This window comes from Uranotaenia lowii, chromosome 2 (assembly GCF_029784155.1).
Source record: "Uranotaenia lowii strain MFRU-FL chromosome 2, ASM2978415v1, whole genome shotgun sequence".
Classification (NCBI taxonomy): Eukaryota; Metazoa; Arthropoda; class Insecta; order Diptera; family Culicidae; genus Uranotaenia; species Uranotaenia lowii.
In genome coordinates, this window is record NC_073692.1 from 213,262,605 (window position 1) to 213,289,134 (window position 26,530).

Below are 26,530 nucleotides of genomic sequence, written 5' to 3' on the forward strand. Positions count from 1 at the left end.
GGTATTTTTCACGTAGACTAAGCTTTTGATGCATCCCATCGGTTCTACGTGATTTTGGAATAACTAACTTTTTTCATCATGAATTTCACGTAAAGTCTAAGGGAATGGCTTTTGAAATCAATGGAGCAATTTTCAAAAAAGTTTGGTTATAAATTCTTATAAGAAAAAGAGCTAACATCTATCAGTTTGTTGAGCTTTGTATGAGTTGTGAAAATTGGTTTGGAGATTTTTTCCGTAATTCCATGATTGGTTCAGAACCTTATCAACGTACTGATGCTGAATTTTTTACGCCCGTGTAGATCTAAAGAAAAGGATAAGTCGAAGCAAAAAAAAATTGATCCCCGCTGACAGAAAATAAATTTTCCCATTTTAAGAGGAGAAACCACCGTGAATTTGTTTTATGAAATGAATTTGCGGCTTTATCGGTGAGGGTTAAAGAGTTGAAAATGAAAGACGGATAGAAGATCAGAAGAAAATTCTAAGGTGGTGAAAAGAGCGAAGAGCATTTGAAATAGAAGCTTGACCACATGCTAAATTCTTTGTCCCGCTCTTTTCACCACCTTAGAATTTTCTTCTGATCTTGTATCCCTCTTTCATTTTCAACTCTTTAACCCTCACCGATAAAGCCGCAAATTCATAAATTTTCCCCTCAGATCGAAAAGTGATAGTGTTTGTGTTTTGTTTTAAAGAATATAGTGTGAATAAATAAAATTGAATAAAACTTTTATTTCTATTCATCAGAGAAAAGCCTTAACTAAATCAACCCCAATTTATTCTTCATCTTCACATCGTATCCAACTCACTTGAAATTCACGTAAATTGTAACTGAATTTCATAAAGTACAAATTCTTATTGAGCTGCGTTCACCTGTTATATTGATCGAAACTACGTGAAAATCAATTAGATAAAAATTATGTAGATTTTCACGTAGCAACGATGTATGGATTATTTTGGGTGTAGCTTTTCCTCAGTGTCATGAAAAGCATAAATACAAAAGCAAAAATCAATATACATCTCATTTGATCCACAAAGTGTCTAAATTTGGAGAATAAATTACTAAACTAGTAACCCTATCAGCCCCTTATTACCAATGTATCACTTTTAATTTGGAAAGGATGTAATTAAACAGAAATGTTATTTTTCATCCATATCATATTATACTTCATGAATTAAAAGTAATAACATCATATAGTTATAAAACTTGTTAAGCCTAGTCCACACTAGGCAACTCGGACTGCGATTACGGTCGCTGAGACTTTGTTTTTGATGATGTCTCGTCTCAAGTCTCCCGACAGATATTGGAGACCTTCAGCAACCAAGATTTAAACATAAACAAGTCTCAGCAACCGGAATCGCAGTTCAAGTTGCCGAATGTGGACTATGCTTTAGATACTGTTCATATTACCACCAAAGTTGCCAAAATCACAGAAAAATCTGCATTATCACAGAATTTTGAGCAAAATTTCGTCACAGAATCTGAGCCACAGATGACAGAGTTTTTCAAATTTTCACAGATTTCCTAAATTTTGTACAGATTTCCAAAGTTATAAATTTTTATGTCATTTTCGACTTTTTATTTCTGACTCTTATTCATGAAAACATGAAATCAAGGCAATGAAAATTGATTTTTTTTTCTATTGAAACTGTAAAGATTTTCCAATTTGTTGATGTTTCACATGATTTCGGAATCTGGGATTTCGGACTGAAATTCGCTGTATCGTTTTCTGTATCGTTTTTTTACTGTTCGACAAAAAGCCAACAATTGTTGAAAAGATTTGTAATCGTAAACTTTAAACTATATAAAAATGTTTTCGGTCAATGGGAACTACCCAAAATCTAAATCTGTAATTTCAGCTATTTTTAGAACAACCATTAATCAAACAATTTTTATTTATCAGCTTCAAAAACTTCAACGAAATTTGAGCAACTCAATACGCTTGATCATGCAGAACTTGCCAGAGCAAAACAAAACCTAATTAAATCATTGTTTCATGCAAAACAAGTGCTTTTCAGCATCAAATAAGTTTTATTGAAATTCACTAAATATAAAAGTAAGATTTTGAACCTTCGCACTGGTCGGTAGATTGATGAGAGAAATTTGACGTTTGAAAGTTTTTTTTTTTTTTATTCAGTCTTCCTCCCCCAGTTCGGAATGAATTTCATAAAAATAGCGTCACAGAATTTTAGGCTTGTAGTATCGTACTACTTGATGATAACCCCGTGAATAGCCCCTCAGATTACATCCCTGTGAATTACTACATCCACACACACATATACGTATTGAGCGCAAGGAACAACGAGTAACGGCACCGAGCCATCGGGGATTCATTCGTGTTTGGTACGAGCCACCGGCAGGACGCGGCAAGACACTACAAGGCTCAAATCACAGAATTCGAGAATTTTTCTTGTCAAAAACTGATTTTTTTTCGGCAACCTTGATTACCACCTGTGGTCTGTGAAACCAAGTATTTTTATTGTTTCATTATGGGCGTCTAAAGTATCTAAATTCATTTAAACTTATGAATAATTATATCTGTTGGAAAACCCCCATTTTATTCATACATTTCCACTTTAAGATCGGTTTCTTAAGATCATAAAAATCATAATCAATCGGGGACAATATGACCCTAATCGGCTAATTGTCCTAAATTTTGTTGATAGTCTTATGTAATCCAATTCCAAATCTAAAAACAAGGGATTCTAGAGCTTCTTATTCCAGGAATAGTCAGAAAATTTTATGTATCTAGGTTTCTACTATTCCTGAAACTTAGCATCCAGAAGGTATACTTCGGGTCATATGCAGAAACAAGCCAAGAAGGAAGGTTTAAATCATTCTAAACAGTAACAAATGATGTACATGTATCTAATAGTTTTTTAATACGATTCCTTCATAGTCTTGATGCATCATCTGAGACAATTTTTTTATACATATTATCAAACGAAGAGTTGAAGAAAACAACAGACAGCTGAAACTCACGATGGCTCCAGAGAGATTTATCAGGGGCCACTTTTGTTTCGAATCCATCTCGCCTTAAAGTTATAATGTCCACTAGGGTTCATCGATCAAAGCCATTTCCGGAGGCACAAAGGCATAACAATCGAGCTCTATGAGTAGAAACGTAAACACGATACTCGACCTTAAACTTATTATTGTGAACAAAGGCAATGCTTTCAAAATATATAAACTCAAATTTATGAAGTTGAAAGGCAAGTTGGAAGAATTGTTGATTGTGAATGTAGACCTTTATTTCTACTGAATGTGCTGTTGAGATACTGGTGAAGATCGGCCGAGAAAGGTGTTCACAATAACTCAAAGAAAAATAGGTCAATAAAACACCAGTTTCATATTGTATGCTTTGAAGAACCAACTTTTATTTTCTTTTGTCCATTTTTAATGTCTCTGTTTTGCGTTGAACGTAGTTCGGATGCATCTTCTTTTTTTTTTTTCATAATATACATACTTTTTTGTTATTGTAATTGATTCGGTTCGTGATTACAACTGGTATTGGTTAAGTTTGTTTGATTTCTCTGTTTCTACTCTTTATTGTTCAATATAACCCATACATGTATATTTATAATATGTTGTCTAAGTTTTATGTGTTTGTGTCTTTATGCAATAATGTCCATATTTATATATTTATATAGTTTCTTAGTACAACGAAATAACTAGCAATAATGTACGCTTGTTTAAAACTATTCTTGATTGAGAGTACATACCTTTCGCGGTGGCATATTGGCATACGATAACTAAAAATTATAAATGAACTATAAAAACGACCTCGATAACCTAGAATCTGCATGTCTCGAATACAGCATTGCTAAAAGTACCTGTCCTATTGCTGTTCGGTGAAATCATTCATTCTATGGTGTAGATCATCGGTTCTTTATATTTATATACAGCTGCACGATTTGAGCGAAATAGAGATATTAGATGCTTGTTTAGGGTACACTTAAAAACTGATATGATTTCAACATTTATTTAGCACTATCGATGCTCTCCTCATGTATTTGCGTACTGATGTAATTTGTGTGTGTGAGAGAGTGTGAGTTCGTTTCTACAGCTTTTCGAGGAAAGGAAAGATACATCAACGAGAATAAAATCTGAAGCTTTCAAAAACACTTAACATAGTTCGAATATTGATCGTTGGAAATGCCATTTTGTAACCTTTTTGTTCTCTGATAAGATGTCTAAGCTATCGGTAGATTGATTTCTTCATCTTTCACACGTTACCATGCACAACGCCGATTGTTTGTGAGTATTTGTTTAGTTGTGGTTGTGTAGAATCAACTGCCATTTTCTCTTCAGATAACTAAATCCTTGCTTGGAAGCAAATTTGCGTGATTTTGCGCAGCAATTCAAACTACATATTACTAGTTCTAAAGCTAGCGATGAAAACCTATCACAACAATGCTGTTGTAAGGTAAACATACTGAATACTGACGAACGATTCGCTATCATAAATAACAAGAAACAATTTTTTCGATTTTTGTTTGGTTTTGTCCTTTTGAATGCTCATATAATTTTTAAGATATGATATAGAGGAAAGAAAGTTGCCTGTTTTACTCATCGAATAACAGTGTGTAAAGAGCCAACGATTATTTGGTATTAGTTTCTACATTCTTTTGTTTCTTTTTTCTTCAACCCAATAGATGCTACCGATCGATGTTGCATGCAGGTTTAAGTTGTAGAGAGGATTCAAAACGCAGATGGCACTGTATCGCACTAGTGCAGTGGATTGTTTCAGCATCGGGGTTTCTATTGTGTTTGTGTGTGATTTGAGTGATTTGTGTTTTTTCTTCCTTTTTCGTGACTGTAGCTGTGAGGTGTAGTCTATGGCAATTACACATACATATCTATATTAACTGTGTGGTTTTAGATCAGCAGTATTAGCAAATTAGTTCCATGAATCAATAGCATTTGTCGAGTGATTATTGTTGCTGATGTCGCTCTTGGTTATATTACTATATCTTGTATAATTGTTACTTTCATTGTTATAATAGTTTTCATTATTATTATTATTGACGCCGTCCTTCTGGTGGATAGAAGCAATGCAGCTTTCATTATTGGTGGTGGTTGTGGTAGGTGTTGAGTAGATGCTTTTGTTGGTGGTTGTTTTGCCATGCAAATCATGCGATACAGTAGAAGATGACCACCATTCTCGTTATACGTTACCTGAAAAAAAAAAAAAATGATCTCATGAAAGGCATTTTGTGTTGCTAAACTGCTCCGTCAGAAAAGTGGATATTTTCTCTATTATTCGGTACAAATGGGTGTAAAGTTGGCTGCATCTGATTTTTTGGGACATTCTCTTTTTTTTTATTTCCTACAACTATTTGGCTTAATCTCTGTAACATAGCTGGCCAAGTGGGTATTGGAAGCAGAGAAAATTACAAATCTATTTTACATTATATATAGAGATATAAAGCTAGGAACTAGCATTGAAAAAAAAAGAAAAAAAAAGATTTTTTGCTCGGGACGAGTACTGTGATTTTTGTATGTTGTCTGTTTTCGATAGCTTGGGACGAGCAGGAAGGAAATGATTGTTAATATTTTAATGTTAATGTATGATAGCTCGGGACGAGCATTTTTGAAATAATTATTTGCCCAGAATGAGCAACTTAAAGATTCGTTTCAGTGATCGCTTGTGGCACGAATTAAACGACGTTCTTCGCTCAAGACGAGCAGCGATGAAAAAAATGGCGGATGTTTTAAAGTTATTGAGAACTCGGGACAGCAGATGTGGGTGTAGGTCACTTTGGTAATTCGAATGTCCACGCAATAGCTCGCCTGTGGGTGATCTGATCAACGCATTCACACACAAACACACTCACAGCTTATGTTTGCAAAGCAAATTTTTTCTTCCTTCTGGGCAACAGCTAATAAATTGTTGTTGTATGGAGCGTTGTGTGACAGTTGATATTTACCGGTAGACATTATGTGTGTACACGAAGGAACTGATTAAAAAGTCGATGATATTACGTTGCCAAATCTTCGAATTGGGTTGCACAATTATCAGGTTTTAAGGACATATTGAAATAAGTCCGATGATGATGGCGATGACAATTTGTACCAGATGAAGAAAACACCAACACAATGAATCGACATTCTTCGTTGATGAGAAATTTAGCGAACATTGTCATCTCCCACCCTTTTTGTTGGTCTCGCTTTTCCTTGCTTGTCCTCAAACAATTTCAACCGAGCTTCGGTGCTCTTCGAAAGATGCGTTGATTATCAAACGAGCGAGAGCGAGGCCTTCTCAACATTCGTAGATAAATGTTGACTTTCTCAGTAGCAGCGAACGGCAGCCAATAGCAACGCCGATGCAGGGACAAAAGAGAGCGACGACGCCAGCACAAACCCCGACGAGAACGAAGTACCATGCAAGAACGACACCAAGAGCAACAACAAATGAAAAAACAACGCGCCAAGCATATTTTGAGCGGTTTGATGACGTGCCTACATTTAGGCGTTTAGGATGCGTGTCTATTTTAAGGCGTGCCCTATTTGCGCATTTGAGCTTGAATGGAATCTTGATGTTGAAAGGTTATTTCCAAGCATTGTGTCCATAAGCTCGGACAGTGCAACAGTTAAACAGGATACATAGTGGGCGTCGAAACAGAAGTGTTGTTCTTTCTTACGCCTCTTTTGGCATTTGGCCTGCCTGTTCATGCCTTAAGTTTGGTAGTATTTTGGTGCAAATCTGTTCTTTTCAGAATCGTCAACGAAAGAGTTGTTGAATGTTTTCCAGCGCGACTTTACATCTAACCGACCCGCCCCATGTGAGTTCAGGGTCGAGCCACACGTTGAAAAAAAAACAGAGGCTTTCAAAAATATACAGCTATATTTAGGAAGAGATCTTAATTCTAGATTCAGACTCAAAAAACCTTTGGGAAGTCATCTATCATTACTGCAGAATCTGAAAAAAGGTAGTTCATTGACTTAATAACAAAACTTCACAAAGTTGGAGAAATAGTAAAACATCAGCAAATATGATAACAGTAACATCTTCAAAACAAGTACTTTTTTATTTACTCGTTATAAAATTTATGAGTAAGTTCTAGATGTAAGTGTGTTCACTTTCATATAATACATGCGCGTACAAATACACCCGTATTTTAGACTCGGGGTGAGTTTCCGTTTGATGATTACTGCAAGAATTGAAAAAGTCTTAAATTTGATCTTCACTTCAGACGGATAACACAAGGTATAGTCATTTTCCGTGGATATTATTGAGATTGAAGACTTTATGTGGAACACAATTTTGGGATTTTTTTTTTCAACACTGGCCATTTGCCGTTTTCAATGCACAGCTTGTACTGGCTGGTGTTATACTGAAAAAAACCAACAAATTGACAACTATCAGTGGCGCACTTATTGCAACCTAGGTTTTCTTCGAGTATGAACAAATCGAATCGAATAAGGCTGGTTAATGGCCTTGGGTCAAAATAACGCCCCCCATAGCCATTGAATTTTAAAAGAGAATCAAGGTTTTAGCCGATTAAGGCTTTACATACAGAATAAATGACGAGGACATCTCAAGACATACATTTAATACCCTGTACCGAGATGGGAATCGAACCCATGCCATCAGGTGGAGAACAAATGTGCCATATTCACCTGGAATGTTTCGCATGCCACGTTTAAAACCGATTAAAAATGAATTTTAAAAAACTGTGTTCAAAAAGAATGTTGAGTTGGTTTTTTTTTTAGATAGCTATGTAAAGTCCTATTATCAAAATTTGACTTGCGTAAAATCAGTATTATAAAATGTATTTGAGGAATGTCTAATTGAACTTATTTAAACACGGGTGGAAATAGGGACTGGTAAAAATAGGGACTGGTGAAAATAAAAATCAAGCTACGTCAAAGGAACGGAAATTTCGCTCGAAGTAGTGACCTTTTTTTTTCATCGCCACATAACATTTTCACTTCAGCAATGGTATCGAATGCAGTTGCTTACTACCCAATTTCATCATTTTCACAAAAAAAAAATCAAGCTTTTTTAAAAAAAAAATCAGGGAAATACAATGGCTTATCAGGTTATCGACTGAGCCTCAAAAAATCAGGCAAATTCTGAAAAAATCAGGCACATTGGCATCTCTGTTAACAGGTTAAGTAACCTCTAACCCATGATGTCTATTTTATATCTCCGGAAGTAGGACCTTTAAGAAAACGTAGGTAGGGTGTGTCAAATGCTTCTCAATGGTGATGATGTGGAGATAGAAGATCACTGATCAATTGCCTTCGTGAAAGTAGCCAATTCAAAAGCTGCTGTGTACTCTTAGTGGTATGAGTTGTAACGTTACTGTTGCTGAGTCGAACGTTTCTCATTGAATTATTATGCTCTCAACCGTAGCTCCTAAAACAGAAACTTTTTTGTCATATTTGACCCGGGAAACAGTAGATAATGAAATTTAATTCTAAATTCACCGCAAAGTTATTTATTTTTTAAGTATATTACAAACGTATGATGCGAAAAACGGTTTGCTATCCAACCCCATTTCCAAAACAAAGCTTCGTAACAGGTTAGTGCTCGCTTTAGAATCAATATCTCGTAATCGGTTTGTTCAGTATTGAAAAAGAATCTTTTTAAAATATCATTGCTTTTTGTGAACTGTTGTAACGGAGTAAACTGCATATGTACATAAAGTTATGCACGACTTTTCCACGTAACCCAAGCAACCAAAAGTCGCGTTCTCACTTAAAGATGGAACCCCGAAGTTCACATTTGGCTGAGAAAATGTTTTACGGGAATTTCAGGTGACTCATGTCACGTAGAAGTTATTCAGGAACTTCTATCGCCTTTTGAAAGGTTGAAATATCGATAACGGAACTTTTAAGCGCTTTTAATGGAACTTCTTTAAAGAAGGTCGGTAGCGTTCGCTAAGCACTTTCTAAGATAACTTCAGGTGTTCCAAGGAACTTATTTGGGAAATCTAAGATACTTCTAGGCTGGGGGAGGAAGACTGAATAAAAAAAGAAAAAAATCTTTCAAACGTCAAATTTCTCTCATCAATCTACCGACCAGGTTCAAAATTTTACTTTCTTATTGAAAGATTTTCAATTAAACTTTTTTGATGCTGAAAAGCACTTGTTTTGCATTGAACATTTATTTAATAAGGTTTCGTTTCACTCTAGCAATTTTTTGCATGTTCAGGCGTATTAAGTCGCTCAAATTTCGTTGAAGTTTTTGAAGCAGATAAATAAAAATTGTTTGATCAATGGTTGTTTTTAAAAATTGCTTCAATAACAGATTTAGATTAAGGGTGATTCCCATGGACCGAAAAGCATGGTTATATACTTCAAAGTTTATATTTACGACAAAGTGGACAGACTGGTATTGGATAATCTAGCTACTGTATTCCATTCCGATGTTTACTTTTGAATCTGCAGCAATTAACCCAGAAGACTTAAATGTAACACCTAAACAACTGAGTTACATGACTCGCTACACAAAACTGATCATCTAAAGTTAAAATTTAAACGATTACAAATCTTTTCAACAAATGCTGGTTTTTTGCCGAACAGTAAAAAAACGATACAGAAAACGATACAGCGAATTTCAGTCTTCCTCCCCCAGCTTCTAGGTATTTAAAAGAACTTATTAGGGAATTCTAAGCGACATGTCAAATATGTCTGTCAATTTTATGTCATGGTATTTGTTTTGTTTATATCAGTACTCATGTTTAGAATGGAGTTCAACGCAAAATGAAAAAAAATGTCTGAGGTTGAAACAAACATTTAAAGAATTTTCCGGATTTTTAACATTGAAGTTTTTATATTTTCAGAGCCTTTTCTTCATCCACCGCTGCGATTGAGGAGAGTACCATCGCTTGCTGCCTGTGATTAGGACCCCCACTGCATGCATACTTCAAAATGCAGTAGTTTCGGAAACATGATTTCTGCTGGAGGACTACCGCTGACGTAGGTTATAGTGTGTAATAATGTTGTGTGTTAAAAGAGCGATTTATCTGAATAAACGTTTGATGATAAAATATTTGTAATTTCATATTTATTTGGTGTACCGAAAGTCCATACAAACGAAATGTTTAAACTCTCAACCAACCCATTCGATCATCGCTCATACGCGAGTCCAAATAAAATTAGTTTAAGTACTAATTATTACAATGGCAATGAACTATTGCTGGATTGGTCGAGAGGCAGGTAAGTTTCATGGCAACCTAGAGAGCAGCGGTTCAATTCTCGTAAGCATAAGTAGCATTTGTAATAAAAAAAAATTAAATTAAAATTGAAATCAATAAGATAGACCATGACAGACCGGCAATCTAGCAATCTGTCATCTGGTTGTCAGAGCAATCTGTCAACTGGATTTATTTTTCGGCGCGTAGAAGTTACTTGACATTCTCTTAGAAGCTGAATAGCGTTCTCTACAGCCACCTAAACGAACTTGAAAGTAGCTTTAAGAACTTAAATTTTGGGCTGATTAGCATTCTCTTCAGACACAAACGAGAGCTGATTAAGCTTCTATGGAACCTTTTTAAGGGAATTCTGGTTGCTTGGGAAGCCATAGCAACAAGTATCACACGTTATAAAAAATCTTAATAACTTTCACGAATTTTTGCAGCCAAGGTTTATTATCATAAGTAGTTTCGTCTAATTGTAGCTGATATTTCAAGGAAGTTTTTTTCATTATTTACTGGAATTTTGGACTCGCCTTAAGAGACCGTTTGATTATAGCAAAGTGCTTTTACTTCTCGAAGCGATATAGACTATGGAATTAAGTGGGAGTTTTGAGCGTGGCTGCCAGTTTGCCTAAATTGTAAGTTGTTAAAATGTGATACCTATTTTGAAATTGAACAAAACTGGAAACACAATTTTGACAGCAGGGCGTAAGTAAATGTTATTCCTTCGATTAAAAATTTCGGCGAAACGATTTTCTTTTCCTTTTTTTCCTGGGAGAAGAGGGGAGATGTGTGGTAGTCTATTGAACGATTGTGTTGCATGAAGCTGTATAGTGTGAGAGTGTTAGTTATGTCCCATCGCTCTCCCAATCACTGCTTGTCTATCTAAGCGTTTGCCTCTCGTAGGGCATCATTCAGTAGTTAACACTGAGGGAGATAAGGGGCCGTTCACTAATTACGTAAGCACGATTTTGAACATTTTCAACCCTCCCTCCCCCCCTGGTAAGACAAAGTAAGATTTTTCGAAACCCCCCCTCCCCCCCTAGTAACATCTAACGTTTTTAATTCTATAAGAAATTTACACATTTTTTCATAAACCAGCTATAAAATATTAAAAAGGTTTCATCCATGCTTCAAAGCAGAGCACTTTTTAAGTAAAACTTAATAACTGCATTTGAAAAGCATAATTCATACAATACAACAGATGAAATGTCTTAAACGATTATAGAAAACATTACGATTATAGAAAATATAGCATGTTCGAGGTTACAATTATCATCAATAAATTTCCACAATCGAAAAAACTATATAAAATCTAAATTCCGATTTAAAAACAAATGAGAGATCAGGTAAGCACATGGTACCATAAAAAATATTTTGTTTTTTAACTAAAAATCATACAAATCTTTAAAAAATATTGTTTTATGCTACTAGAATTGGTGCGAAAATGTTTAACGACAACAACCTAACAGCTGAGATGCACTTTAACGATAAGCGGTAAAGTTTTACGATTTTTTTTGGTAAATAGTTTGTAAAATTTAGAGTTGGTAGTGGCTTGGTTGATATCACTGAAAAAACTGTTTAGAAATTTATTATCTAAAAGCCCGCATATCTTTTTTAAAGACTTCTACTTTATGAAGTCATTTTCGAAAGAAAATGTTTTCAAATCGTGGTGTCAGAACACACCATTTCCCTGTTTGTTTCTATAAATTTCTCAATTAAAAGATTGTTATGATGAAAAGCGATTAGCGACGATCTTTTTAAATAATGTGATTCAGTGTTTCTGGTGCCATGTTGGTTTGAATTGGTTCTCTATTAATTTTATAGAACCAGCAACTGTTTTTAAATAATTAAAAAAGATTAAAGATTAATAACATAACATAAAAAATTGCCAACAAATAGGTAGGGAAAAATAAAAATAAAACCTGAGTAATATGGTTTCGTATGGTTGTGACGAATTATCAATGTAACATTTCTTACGTAAGATTTTTGGAAACCCCCCCCTACCCCCCTAGTAAGAGATCGTAAGGAAATGTGAAACCCCCCCACCCCCCCTATGTGCTTACGTAATTAGTGAACGGCCCCTAAGACGTATTTTGCTTGTTGGGTGATTCCTTGCGAAGGACCATTTTGCATAAATGTTGCTACTGTTTTATATACATATGTATTCCAATGTCACGTTTCTTTAACAAAATTTGTGTATCAGAAAGAACACCTTTATTCACAAGAATCCTCCATAAAGCACTTTTCACTGAAAACTCATAAAACGACTTGATCCACAAAACTTCGATTATGGTTATTTTTCAAGCATTTATGGTTCAATAAGGCCGAGCGTGTGAAAATGTAATCATCCGGCAAACTACACTGAACCGAATTGGGCGATTAAATTTATAGTGTAATTTCAATAAATCTTATTATTCACAGTCAAATTTTAGCTACTAGATTACCCTTTCAAAATATAAGAAAATCCAATAAATTGTATCTGACTCACTCACTTGGTGAAATGCATAGGATAATCCAATAATTATTAAACTAAATAGGGTAATAAAATTTAAAGAGTCAATCTGATAAATCTTATCATTCAGTGTGTGATAGAAGCTAACGATAAATCCATTACGAAATATAGACAAATCCAATGAATATCAAAAGCTGTTATACCTAGGAAAACATATATGAAATTCTAATACATTTCATCATTCTGAAGTTAGTACACATGCTGGCGTGCCTGAGTCGTGATCCGTATCAATCTCTGTCAATTTGTTTGGGAAACATAATCCCAGAAGAACGATTGTTTGTGTTTTGAGCCAGTAGTAATTTTTCCCGGAGGATTTTACCAGCTGAGTGGCAGCAAAAATAACTTAAATTTCATCGCTGTCATATAAATAAGCCAATCATTTATAAGCGTAAGTTAGAAAAGTGGAATGGCTGAACTTCTTGGTGTTAATATTTTCATATCTATTCTAACAGGTAAAACACGGGTCTTAAAATGAGGGACAGCAGCGAAGGAAAACAGATCCGGACTTCAGCGAGAACGTGCACGGTTCCATTCTTCGCCATGCACAGGTAGTTCATTTTTTAAAACACAATTCGTTTGAAACTTAATGCGGATTTTTTTTTCCAGGAAACATCAATCCACCAGAACAACAGCACCCAATCCGCTGAATCTGGATTCATGTACCAGCCAGGATCAACATGCATCAGGCATGAAACTGTGTCCCACCATCCATAAAAAGTGTTTGAAGTGCAGTGCAGTGTTACTTTTTAAATACCTTGATTTGTTAATAAATGTTTAAATAAAATAATTTTGGTTAAATTTGTTTATTTGAATAAATAAGATGAGAAATAGAAATTAAATTTCAGGTATATTTGATTTCAATGATGGAATCATTCATTACACTAGTTTAAATAATAAATCGTAATAATTTTGCTCTCTATTAACATTCATTGAAAATTCTGATAAAATAAATCATTTTTCTTCTGATAAAAAGTATTGGATTTTCCTTTAGTGCGAAAACACTAAAATTCCCAATAAACCTTATAGCCGGATTTTGTTCAGTGTAGTTTTGCTTCTTGATCATCTGGACTCCTCGATGTGATGGTACCCAAAAAAAATGGATTGCAGAACCTTGTTGTTGAGCCATTTTAGTCATTTTTTTTTTTAATATCGTACCATGCAACGGGGAGAACATTCTCTTTGCTTCGACTGACAAAATGCCGATTTCGAGAAAACAGGCCTTAATGTTTTTTTTTAATTTCAAAATTTCCGATACACTTTTTTAGTTAAACTTTTTTATTGATCGACCACTTTTTGGTTTGTGATAAAACAGTTAACTGGTTTTTGTGAAGAAAAAGAAACACTTGCACCAGCAATGTCACTTACTTCTCTGTGATGGAACTAAATTAGTAAATCAACTTTTGTTTACTTTAAAAATATAATATGAAGCCCTCAGAGCCAAAGGGGTATAAGTGACAAAATGGTCGATGCCGAGTTAATAATGCCAAACGATTTTTCATATTTCAAACTATATTTGGTGATTTTTTCAGATTTTTAGAATTTTATTTAGATACTTTTAGGTTCCAAAGCAAAATAATATTTTTCGAAAAATATATGGAAAATGGCCAAACACAACAACTTAAAAGCCTGTTTTCTCGAAATAAGCTTCCATGCACATATACCCCTTTGGCTTCAAGGGCCTCATATGTTGTTTTCGTATGTTTTAATGAATTTTTAAGTAATAAATTGAGCAGATCTCAATATTGAAATTATTGAAAGATGTTCAAACTAGTAGAGGAGTATCTTAAATAGTTGGAAGCCGATAAGCAAAGAAAGCCGCAAAACTGTAATAAAATATTTAAAAAGAAAACAACGTAATTTTCGTCGAAGTAATCAAAGAGAGGAAAGCGAAATCATTTAAGTTTTTCAGATAAAAATTTATAGCTAACGGAATTTTCGCTGACATCTAGGATACTGCTATATTCCCGGCCGACTGGATGCAGGGTATCCTCATAAAGGTCCCGAAGAAAGGAGACCTGACAGAGTGCGGTAACTGGCGAGGCATAACGTTGATCTGTACAACCCTCAAAGTAATCCAGAATAGGATCCAGTAGAAAATGGACCCACTCCGACGGCAACAAGCTGGATTCCGATCCGGTCGATAATGTGTGGACCACATCACAACGCTACGAATCATACTGGAACAAATCAACGAATTCCAGGACTCTCTTCTGCTGGTGTTCGTTGATTTCGAAAAAGCATTTGACCGACTTAACCATGAAAACATCTGGGCGGCTCTGAGGCGAAGAGGAGTACCAGTGAAACTAGTCCATCTCATCGAAGCACAATACGAGACATTTTCGTGCAAGGTCTTGCACGACGGTGTCTTGTCCGAACCAATGCCGGTAACTGCTGGAGTGATTGCCGTGGAATCCTTCAACAATGGAGCAACTGAACGACCTTGACCTAACTGACGATATTGTTTTGCTCGCCCAAACACAACCGGATATGCAGAGCAAACTCGAAGACCTCACCGAAACTTCCAAGGCAGGTATCAAAGTCAATGTCGGAAAGACCAAGTCGATGGAGATCAACACAGGAAATCCCTCCAGTTTCATGGTAGCTGGGCTACAAGTTGAGAAAGTGGAGTGCTTCCAGTATCTTGGCAGCCAGATAACGCCTGATGGTGGTACCAGGAAAGGCATCAAAACCCGGATCAGAAAGGCCCGATTTGCGTGTGCGAGTCTCCGAAACATCTGGCGGTCACGCCAGATCTCTCTACGAACGAAAATCAGAATCTTCAACTCAAACGTGAAATCCGTATTACTGTACGAGTGCGAAACTTGGTGCACATATGCGGTAACGACGCGAAAACTGCAAGTATTTGTAAACCGCTGCCTGCGGAATATCACCTGCGCTTGGTGGCCTGGAAACTGGATCTCGAATGAGGAACTACATCGCCGGTGTCATCAAAGGGCTCTAGAAATCGAGATTTGGGAAAGTAAGTGGAGATGGATTGGGCACACGCTACGAAAAGATAAAACGAGATTTGCAGAGAGGCGCTAGATTGGAATCCAGATGGACATCGAAGAAGAGCCAGACCTAGAAATTCGTGGCGGCGAAGCCTAGTCGCTGAAATCCGAACTGTCGACGAGAATCTTGACTGGGACCAGGTGAAGACGCTGGCTCCGGATCGTCAACAGTGGAGGTCTTTTACCACGGCCCTATGCATCGAGGATCGACGCGGGATCATAGTAAGTTAAGTAAGTAACGGAATTGAAGAGAGGTCGTCTGGATAATTTAATGCGTTTGTTATTCGGCAGTTCAGTCAAAAAATTACGAAAACGATTTTTTAATTATTCCGACGTTTCGACGCTGTTTAGCATCATCTTCAGGGAATTCTAAATTATGATGTGTTTGATCTTAAATCTTAAATATTAACATACAAATTTTAAATTCTTACTTACAATCGGATCGTATCATGTAAAAATTGATTGCTTATGTGAGCGCTTATCAACTTCAATTTTGCTCTCGATAAGTTGTGCGTTCCGATTCAAATTTATCGTCTCTTGTAACGATAAGGATAATGTTATCGCTCCCGGACGAGAGAAAATTTCTCACTTTTTTGCATGGAGCTATGAGCGCGGAGAATCATAATGGAAATAATAGCAAGAAAAAGCACTCTCTGTGCGTTTGATTTTTCGTTCGCTCCCAGTTTTGTCGGAGAATATTCTCAGAACTAGAACTAACCGGAAGAAAATAATTTCGGACGAGTTATCTTGATCGGCATTGGAAAGGGATCAATGTCATCGCGTTCTCATTTTTATCGCTTAGTGTTACACAAGCGATAAACCAGTTATCATTATCAGATCTGCTCGTTTTGCTTCCCTGGAAGCTTATTCACTTTTATGCCCTTTTTTCGCTATTGTTTTTTGTGTCGCAATGTGAATGAACCAGAAATGAATTTTCTTCATTTGAAGCTTACTTCAGGAGATTTAAGTATTCTTCTACCCTTCTTGTTATGCAGACTAGCAGAATAAAGAATGGTAAATTTGTTTGCTGAAGTGAAGTTTACTGATCAAAAGACTGCCTTCACTTAGCGCCAAACGAGCACGTGACAATCGTGCGCGTATGTGAAGCAGCAATTTCCGTTCGTCAACCCGAACCAATCGCTATCCGAGACCCATTTACACCCGAGTTAACCCGAAAATCTCTCCAACAGGGATACAAAACCTACAACGCGAAACAAGCAATAATGAAACTTTTCTCTCCAAGTTTCAACCAGCTGAAAATTCAGATTTAACAATTTGTATTAATGCTTTTTACCGCCTAGGCCCCAAATCTGAACAATTATCTTGAGATCCCCCCTATTGAACCTACTCTTCTTTATCGGCACACCAAGTGCTATTTTTTAACAATTCAGCCAAGTTTGATAAAATAAATATCATCGATACTTCGCTTTTTCGACCGGAGTTATTTTTAGAACAGCACAGAGCAAATCGGATCTGACCTTACTAATTGGCTAATTGGGCAGATGCTGTCAGTTTCCTCTGACGATGTGTGTCCGGGGTAATCGAGCGATGATGTAGTTTGCCTGCGTGTCGTACCACTGGATTCGGAATCCGGGAGACCAGGGGGCAATTGACGACCACCAGTGATCTCAGGTGGACAGACGTTTGGACGCTGGACGCTGACCCTAGGGTGACCGGACCAATCCCTGGAGAGCGTCGATCTGGCTGATCGGCACTTCCTGCACCCACAAGTAACACCTTCGCTTGAAGGAAAATCCTTCAAGCGAGACGAGAAACGCACAAATTACAAATTTGGTATTAAATTGTGATCTTAACAGTTTTCTAGGTCCTAGCTAATTACCTTTTAGGATGGTCAAAAAAGTATCTCCACCCTGCTGGAGTACCTGGGTTCGATCCTGGTATCGGACTAAGGATTTTTGTTGTGAATTAAAATTTGTTCCAAAATCTTTTTTTTTTTTGTAACTTACGGTATTCGAACCACTCCTACTCTAATCTGACGTCAATCGGGACAACCGAATTCGGTTCCTGCCACTAAAGGAAGTTTTTTTTAGAAATCTCTTCAACCCATCAGATTTTAGATTACTCACGTGGAGCTTGAAGGCAGATCACTCGAACCGAACAAAAGTGACGATCTATCAGTGTCACGGTATCTTTTTTTCTCGAAACTGTAACTAAATTCACGCAATTAATTTACAGAATCGTGCGGGGTTTTAAGGGTGAGCTTACCTGTGATTTCCAACCAATTTTAACCAACTTAATCCAACAGCTCACATCACAAATCACTCAATCTTTTGAACTCGGCAAACGTATCAACTGATTGCCGCACAAATCGAGAAAAGAATGATTAATGGCAAACGAGGGTATTGGCCCCCGGAAATTGTAAATACGAAATCAAATCCCACTAATACAATAAATGTATTATCATTATCCGATCCTTATCTCTCGGAATTGGTCAGAAATTCCGTTAACCCGGAGAGATGGATGATCGGACGGCGATCGGTTACCAAATTGTGGTTCCACCTCTCACCACTAGGGGCGCAAATCTAATTTTAAACGAAACTGAAATTACTACTTTCAAATTGAGCAACTATGCCTCGACTCGATTAACGTAAGGAAGAAAGTTCGCCAATCCATCGTATAAAAAGATCTAATCGATTGCTGCAAAAATTTACAACAATCTATTAAACCTTTTAATCATTTTGTAACAACGTTACAAATTTCACATGCTTTGAAAGAGAACATTCACGGAATTCAACCTAAAAAAAATTATGAGAACATGCCAAACTATTAAAAGTTACATTGAATAAATGTGATTAGTTAACTTATGCCGAATACATTTGTCCAGCAGTGTATGAGATAAGCATATGACAAAGGGAAAATAGAACATATACTCTGTTGAACTCTTTTTGAGTGATCTTTTTCGGTACCGATCTCCCTGCTTGTATTACGATCGAAAAGGTTCATCTACCTGTAAGACATGATGTGCCCTTGGTCATCCATTGCCAGGGATGCAAGTAACTAGATCATACGACCGACTGCTGTTACAATCAGACACGCTGCTCTAAGTGCGGGCAATACAATACAAACTCAAAGCAAATGTTCGGCATTTCCAAAGTATGTATTGATCCCGCCCGAAAAAAATCAAGATTTCTCTGAAAACTCTTTTCAAAAACTCCTATAGAGTCATGTTACTATGAAGACATTGTTTGCCAATCGTCTCAGAGAACCAGTTTGGCCTCATGAGTCCGGTACAAAACTCATACGGATAAAAGCACAACTTTCCAATTGATCTAAGTCTCCGGCTGGACATTATTTGGCTTCTTTTTTCTTTTTAGTTCTATTCACACAGAAAACAAAAAATAATTAATCACAGTTTATATAATATAGTAAACAATAATCGAAAAATGATACATATAAAATACGTAAATATACAAATCAAGAGAGTTGAGATACACTAAATCAAGAATACATAAGAGAAAATATAACAGAAATGGTTACGTTTGCTAATTTTTGTCTCCAAAATAACTTACACAAATGAGTTTTACGTCAAAAGAAGAAAACGGCAACTAAATAATAGCTATGATCTACATATGTATGGGTATGTATGTGCCCGTTCTTCACGTTCATTCGATTGATTGATCACGCAGCAGCAAAGTTGTTTATGCTTTTTCATTGTTAACTTCCGCTAGCGATACCGGGGGTCGAGCTTTTCTTACCTGACGTCACAAACGGCCCGACGTAATTGCTGGGGAAGAGACCCGTTGTTCCGTTTAGCTCCCCACGCCACCATTCGGGTTCGTCCCGGCCGAGGACCGCTATGATGTCGTCCTTCTCGAACGACAGCTCGTCGTCGTTGAGCGCTTTGTACGGGTACAGTGCTATTACTTTGTCTGTAATAAACGAGACAGTAGATATTTTATTAGTACAAACCCTTGAAAAATTATTTTACTCGAAGGATCTCACCAAGAATAGTTTCGTTCAGTTCCACTTTGCTAGCAGACACTGGAGTATTGCGGCCACTGTTTCGTCCGCCCTGCAGGATCTTGACGTACGTAGCGGGGAACCATCCGATTTGTCGCCGTCTTCCTTTGGCCTGATGATAAAACAAAATAATTGTTAGGCTTTTTCAAAAACCAATCTACGAAGTCGATATCTGCATTGAGGCAGCTCATTTTATTTGCCATTGCTATTACTCTTCGTGTGTATGACTAAGTGTACAACCATAGTCGGGATTCTGTAAGGTCTTATGTCTTAAAAAATTTAGACATTCAGGTGTAACACCAATAACAGAACTGGCAGCCAGCGCGGACGTTCACCCTGCGGAAGTTGGTATTGAGACTATCCTCCCATTCGAATATTTGTGTCAAGGAGCAGAGGATTTTTAAGGAACTCGACCTGTTTCGACCTTGAAGTTCCTCTCTTCGAATTACATCTTTGCTTGTGATTATCGGTTTCAACTTCAACCAAATCAATCTATTGGGTCGACACTCGTACTAAGAGGTTGAGGTTTTGAAACCTAGTTGCAGTGCCGACGATAGAGCGACTCTACGACATTAGCAACTCGTTTAGGGAAATGCTGAAGGAAGAAGGCATTTTACTTCAGCAGACTGGCTGTATAGTCCGACAAAAACGGCATGGCTGAACGGAAGAACAGAGCCTTAATCGGGATGTCCCGTTGTTCACTTCGAGAAGCAAAAATGAAACCAAACTACAAACTCCTAAAATTTTTGATTCGTTGGCATATGTGCAAGTGCCGGAATAAAAAGGAAGAAAACTCGACTGTGAAAGTTTACCTCTGTCGGATATGGACAGATCCACCGTAAGAGGGTTATAAGATAAAGGCGACAAGGATGTTCCGATAGATGCGGAAAACGCCTACGTTGAAGAGAAGCTGCTTCATCTTCAAAAGGAATCACCGGTTGCAGTTTTTAGATTCCTTTCGTTTTTCTATTTGAACCTTTTTTGCTCCATATTCTTACCTGCAACTCTCCCTCCCACCAACCGGAATCAGTCTTCTTCCTGATCATGATCAGCTGACCGCGAGTGAGAGACAGCTGTTCGGAACTGGTAGCCTCGTATGGAGCGATCACTTGTGCAACTTCTCCCTTCCTTCGCAGGCTGGGCGTGGCGGACATGGACATCGATGAGTAGCGGGTGTTTTCTTCGTTGGCGGCCGGTGCAGGTGGTGGCTGAGTATTGATTTGGGACACTTCCGAATCCGCTTCCGCTTGGTTTCTGGCATCTTCGGCGTCCTGCGTTGATTGCTTTCGTTTGGTGTCTACCTCTTGCGGCTGTGTTTGGTTAAATGCTTGTTGATTTCCGTTTATTACCTCCTAAAAAAGGAAAATGTTTTATAAATTATCTGCCGAGGATTTTCTGACACGGTTATGATATTTACTTGTTTTTCGGTTACTACTACACTAGCTTCACTACTGGACTCTAGGGCAGTACTTACAGATTCCTGTTTCTGTACATAGTTTGAAGGAAAGATGCCAGTTCGATTGCCTATATTTCCCGTCCACCAGTCTCCTTCTTTTTTAGACACAGCTATAATCTCCCCAGTGTCGAACACCAAGTCCCCTATTTCAGCTGATTGATACGCGTAACATGCTACATAATACTCTACATCACCATTGTATGTCGCTGCAAATTGTTCATCAACAGCATTATTATTACCGGTGGTATTATCTAAACCTGAATTGGTGGCTACATAAGACGATATACCTCTGCAAGAAAGACAAAAGAAACACATGAGTATTTCAATGTCACCAAAGCGTTGTGGATTATCGTTATAAACTTACTCTACTTCGTTGGTTGGAGCAGCGCTGAAATCAGCTGCCGGTTCTGCATAGGCAATAGTTTCTGCAGGCGTGGGTTCTACGGTATTCAGATTACTATCTACCTTCTCCACATAGGTTTCCGGAAACCAGCCCGTGTGGCCGTTGATTTCTCCTGCTAGCCATCCCGGTTCAGCGTTCTGTTCTAGTGGTACCTGTATTTTTGTGACAAATTTGTAAGCAAAGATTCAAACGACATTTGAAAATATATCGTAAAAACCGACTCACCATCACTATATCGCCCGGCTGGAATGAAATTTCGTCCGCATTTCGAGCGCTGAATTCATAGATTGCTCGGTATTTCACGTAGCCAGGTGGAGTTTTGATGGATTCACTCGGTAATACCGTTTCCGCGACGGCAGGCGTATTATCAACCGGCCACGAACTTCCCGTGTCCCAAGAGCTCGTGTAAGATTCATTTTTACGATTATTTTTCATCTCGAGAATCTGCAATAGAATTTAATTGTAAGTGTTGAATGAGAGAAAACGTTATTTTGTCCTTACCTGTATTCTTTGCATGTCATATTCTAAGTACAGCTTTTCGCAGGAATCAATCAAATCGGTCAGTTGAGATTTCAGTTCAGACAGTTGTTCGGAGTTGATCTTAATGTCGGTACTCTTGTTTTCCATTTGCTCTTTAGTATTTTCCAGTTTGTCTTTTAGTTGTTGAATTATTAGCTGTAATATCAGAAGAAATTTAGTCGTGAAATTTTCAATTTGTTGTTAACAGAACTCACTTGTTTGTTAGTAAACTGTAGCTGACTCTCCGTTTCGCCCATCTTATTTTTAGCGTCCATCTTGGCCTTCTCCTGACTTAACTGCACCAATCTTTGGTTTTGATCTTTCACCTTAGCCTTCAGCTGGGCCATATCACTCATCTGCGTGTCCCGGGTAGTTCGCATTCCGTCGATGGTACTCTTCACATTCGTAACGCCCACGCGAGTGTCGCAAATCTTTTGGGAAAGTTCTTTAATTTTTTCATTGAACGTACTCAATTCCACACTTAGCGACTGATTCTGGGCTTTCAGTTTGAGTACATTTTCCTGCTCACGTTGTCGCTGCTGTTGCATTTCTGCGATCTTTTGCGTTTCCCATTCGAGTTGGCGCTGCTTTTCCAGTTCCCTAAAACATTGGGAAATGTGGTAAATTGTAATGTATTTTATTACCGTTTTTTCATAAGATATTTTGCTAAGTTTTGTAAGGTACAATTTGAATTAAAAAAAAAAAAAGATTACAAGAATGCATGAATAATTGCAAAAAAGAATAACATACTTTCTAGCAAGTTCTTTTTTCTCAAGTTCCCGTTTACGTTGCTCCTCGCGTTCTTGCTCCAGTTCTCGTTGGCGTTGAAGTTCTTTCTCCAGTTCTTGTTGCTTCTTCAACTCTGCCTCCATCTTAGCTTTGCGGATCTTTTCCTGTTCTTCACGTTCCTTGCGTTCGCGTTCCTCCTATAAATGGTAACACAATCGATAAATACATTTTTCAAACAATAAACATTTTTGTTTTTTTCTGGGATTTTAACACTTTCATCTTCTTCATCCCCTTAAAACATTGACGAATTGAAGTCGTACCTGTTCTTTCTTCTGGATATCCATGAGTGCTTTGCGTCTTCTGTCAAGTTCTGCTTGTCCTTTATCGAAGTTTTCCTTGCGTTTGTCTTCGAACGAAGCTGTTTGAATATAGAAAATTAGGATTTGAAATTATCCAGTCGTTCATATGTATTATTACGCATTTAAAACTCACTTTGTGGCAAACCGGACAGTGGATCAGCTTCAGCCGCAGCAACGTGGGCCGGTGTACCACCCTGAGAGGAAACGGATCCATGCCGCGATGTTACCGTTGATCCGTGGCGCGAAGTTGTTTTCCGGAAGGATGGAGGAATCAGCTCAGGAGGCAGTGTAGCCGGAACTTTTTCGCCCTGCAGTGCCTGGTCGCACAGGTACATCGCTAGCACAAATTCCTCGCAACCCAGCCGTCCATCGGCATCGATATCGGAGAGGGCCCAGATCTGGGCCAACGATGCTTGGGGTAGTTTCGATTGGATCAAGATATTTCGAGCCTGTGGTCCTGTTAGGAAGCCGGACCTGTTGCGATCGGTGGTGTTGAACAGCTGAGTGTACTTAAGCTTGGTCGGGCCTTTGACAGCCCATTCAACTTGCCTGTAAATAAACGGTATTGAAAATGAGGGGCTCTAGAAAAATAAAAGTACAAAAATACTAACGGAGATTCTATGGACGGTGCCTTTTCCGAGATGGACATCGACCTTTGGGGAGTTCCTCCACCGGATGGGGGCGTAGGTGGAGCAGGAACTGAGGCTGCCACAATTGACGGCGGCACAGCGGGAGGAATAACTCCCATAACTGATGGCATAACAGGCTGAACGCTGGCCACTAATGGAGGACTTGCGATGCCCCCTACCGGATCTATCAACGGTTTAACAATACCAACGCCTGCTGGAATGGTGCCCATAGGTTGCGCAGTAGGCATTCCTCCCAATCCGGCAATGAGAGGTTGCTGTTGCATCATAGGTGGCACAACACCTGCACCCGGGATGAGTGGTTGCATCGGCATCATGGGAGGTTGAGCCGTGGCAATCAAAGGTTGTGGCGGGATAGCAGGTTTTACTGGAACTCCACCTGGCATCAACGGCTGCTGCGGAATCATACCGATCATTTGGTTACTCATCATTGGCGGAACAACGGCCTGGGGAACTGCATGAGGAATCATTGCTGGTTGTGGCGGAACTGCTGGAGCCATGTTGCCAATTGATCCGCTGAGGGACTTAAGAGGGTCTAGAGGACTCAGCCCAGAGGTTGGCGTAAGGATGGGTGTTCCACCAACCGCAGTAAGTGACGCAATCATTGTGGGTGGAAGAGTTTTCGGAATTTCGAACCCACGCAACTTTAAATTGATCAGCTTACAAGCGATGCTAAATTCACCGAGAGTCATCTTTCCATCGGAGTCTGTATCAGCAAGAGCCCTGGGAAGAAAATTGAAAAAAATTAAATTCGTTTAACAGAAACCTAAGACTTAAAAATCTTTTTATCGAAAAGAAACTTGACAGGCGTGTACTAAAATATACCACGATCGGCAATACGTGTTAGGTAGATTGTTATTGGACGTATTTCGTTTTTCCATAATTGATTTTACAAATATTATCCAAAGGCACGGCGAGTGTCCGCGTCATATAATTATATCAAATGCGGGGATGTTCATGGGGAAGAAGCGTGCTCAGCAATAGAACAGAAATGTGTCTATTTCGGGGGCTCGGCCAATGATATCTCCTTGTGCGAGGCATTTAAGAGCCGCTGGAATAGTCAAAAGCGCTCTTTGAAGGAACGTTCAAAACGTTCCTATGCCGCTATACTGAAGGGCGCGGCGCCTCCGATCCAACCGCAGTCCAGTAACATTTTCCCAGTGCTGCCATTTGACAAAGAGGATACAACAGATGAGGAGAATCCGTTTAATTTTGTAGCGAACTCATGAAAGCGTGCTAAAACAAATACCAAGACCCCCAAGATTTCGAATAAAAACCCGACAATCAGCCCTCCAACCAACATCACCAAGTAAGCGATTGCTGCAGAAAAGAAGAAACAAATTCCTCCTGGATTCCGCGTGACCTTTTCACCACAGAATAAATCATCAGCAGCGGGGACTTCAAACGCTCCCATTACTGATGCGGTTTTGCCAGAATCAGCTCCTCAACCGGGACTTTTCAAGTTTTCTGACATTCTAATGGAATTTTCTCGTTTTTCAACGTATCTGAATCCATAAAAAGCATTGTTAGTGCAATGCTTCCTATTGTAAAGACACTTTAGAAGCAATTGATGTAAACTTGACCCTTTCTTTCAGTGTTTATCTCTCTCGATGGCTTATTTATGCCGAGAGGTCGGAGATATCACTGTTTTACAGTGAAATTGTCGTAGTTTAATCCCTTAAACTGGATCCGTTCAAATTTCTTCTTCATGACACTAGTTGCAATATTTTTGCCCTTTCCGAAACATGGCTATCTTCTCAATCACACATCTCCTTCCACGATTTTAATAATATCCGTTTGGATCGCAACGATTCTAATGGAGGGGTGCTTTTGGGGATCGATAAGCACCGCTCCTTCTATAGAATCAACCTCCCTTTATCAGGAGGAATTGAAGCTGTTGCTTGTCATACAACTATAAGAGGTAAGGACTTATGCATTGTCAGTTTGTACTGGCCTCAGAGAGTTGCAGTGAATCGAAGTCACCTAGAGGACCTGTGTTCAGTTTTGCCTGAACCAAGGTTGATCATGGGTGACTTCAAAGGACATGGAACTGTTTGGGGAGAACAAATTGACGATTGTCGTTCTACTCTTATCTATAACATTTGTGACAGTTTCAATTTAACAATTTTGAACACGGGTGAAAAAACACGGGTACCTCATCCTGCAAGACAAAGTGCAATTTACCTCTCACTCTGCTCAAATTCTCTATCATTGGATTGCCAGTGGAAGGTAATCCCCGATCCCAATGGTAGTGATCACTTGCCAATCAAAATTACAATCACCAATGGGGCCAGCACTTCAAATTCAACAAATATAGCATATGACCTTATAAGACATTGGAAAAAGTACACGGACGAAATAACAGATGCTATTGATACTATGAATGTTTTACCTCCTTGGAGGAGTACCACCACAGAGAACAGACATACAAGCTAGCCCATGAAACTTGTGTAAAATTTCCAACGATAGTTTTTATAACATTTTTTTTGTTTTTTGGCTCTCATCCCAAGATTTATCTGTTCTTCGAAGGCCCCCAAATCTATGGTGGGACCAGCACTGTTCCAAAGTTTTTATAAAAACAGATCAAAAGCATTCAAAGATTTTCGAAAACATGGAGCAAAATTTCGCTTGTTAAATTTATTTTATCAATTCTTGGGGAAAAACATTGTTCCCCAAGAGTGGAGACGAGTGAGAGTTATCGCTATCCAAAGCCCGGAAAACCAGCGTCCGATGCGAATTCGTACCGTCCATTAGCGATGTTGTCTTG

The 26,530-nt window shown here is 38.2% G+C and overlaps 1 protein-coding gene across 4 annotated transcripts in view; it reads right to left on the bottom strand.

The window, feature by feature from the left end:
* Positions 1-3,340: 3,340 nt before the first annotated feature.
* Positions 3,341-26,530, bottom strand: part of LOC129749891 (intersectin-1) — a 40,100-nt gene continuing 16,910 nt past the window's right edge. Inside the window, exons 2-14 of one of the 4 annotated variants that reach the window (XM_055745011.1) lie at positions 23,728-24,486; positions 23,250-23,665; positions 23,078-23,175; positions 22,779-22,954; positions 22,244-22,628; positions 22,011-22,184; positions 21,735-21,953; positions 21,471-21,661; positions 21,068-21,395; positions 20,649-21,002; positions 19,633-19,762; positions 19,386-19,559; positions 3,341-5,173 (exon numbers count right to left, since the gene is read on the bottom strand). In XM_055745011.1, coding sequence (XP_055600986.1) covers positions 5,163-5,173; positions 19,386-19,559; positions 19,633-19,762; positions 20,649-21,002; positions 21,068-21,395; positions 21,471-21,661; positions 21,735-21,953; positions 22,011-22,184; positions 22,244-22,628; positions 22,779-22,954; positions 23,078-23,175; positions 23,250-23,665; positions 23,728-24,486 — 3,415 coding nt within the window. In that variant the 3' untranslated portion in view covers positions 3,341-5,162. Of the gene's footprint in view, positions 5,174-19,029; positions 19,560-19,632; positions 19,763-20,648; positions 21,003-21,067; positions 21,396-21,470; positions 21,662-21,734; positions 21,954-22,010; positions 22,185-22,243; positions 22,629-22,778; positions 22,955-23,077; positions 23,176-23,249; positions 23,666-23,727; positions 24,487-26,530 lie in introns of those variants that run through there. The other 3 variants (XM_055745013.1, XM_055745010.1, XM_055745012.1) reach the window with 3 other exon arrangements.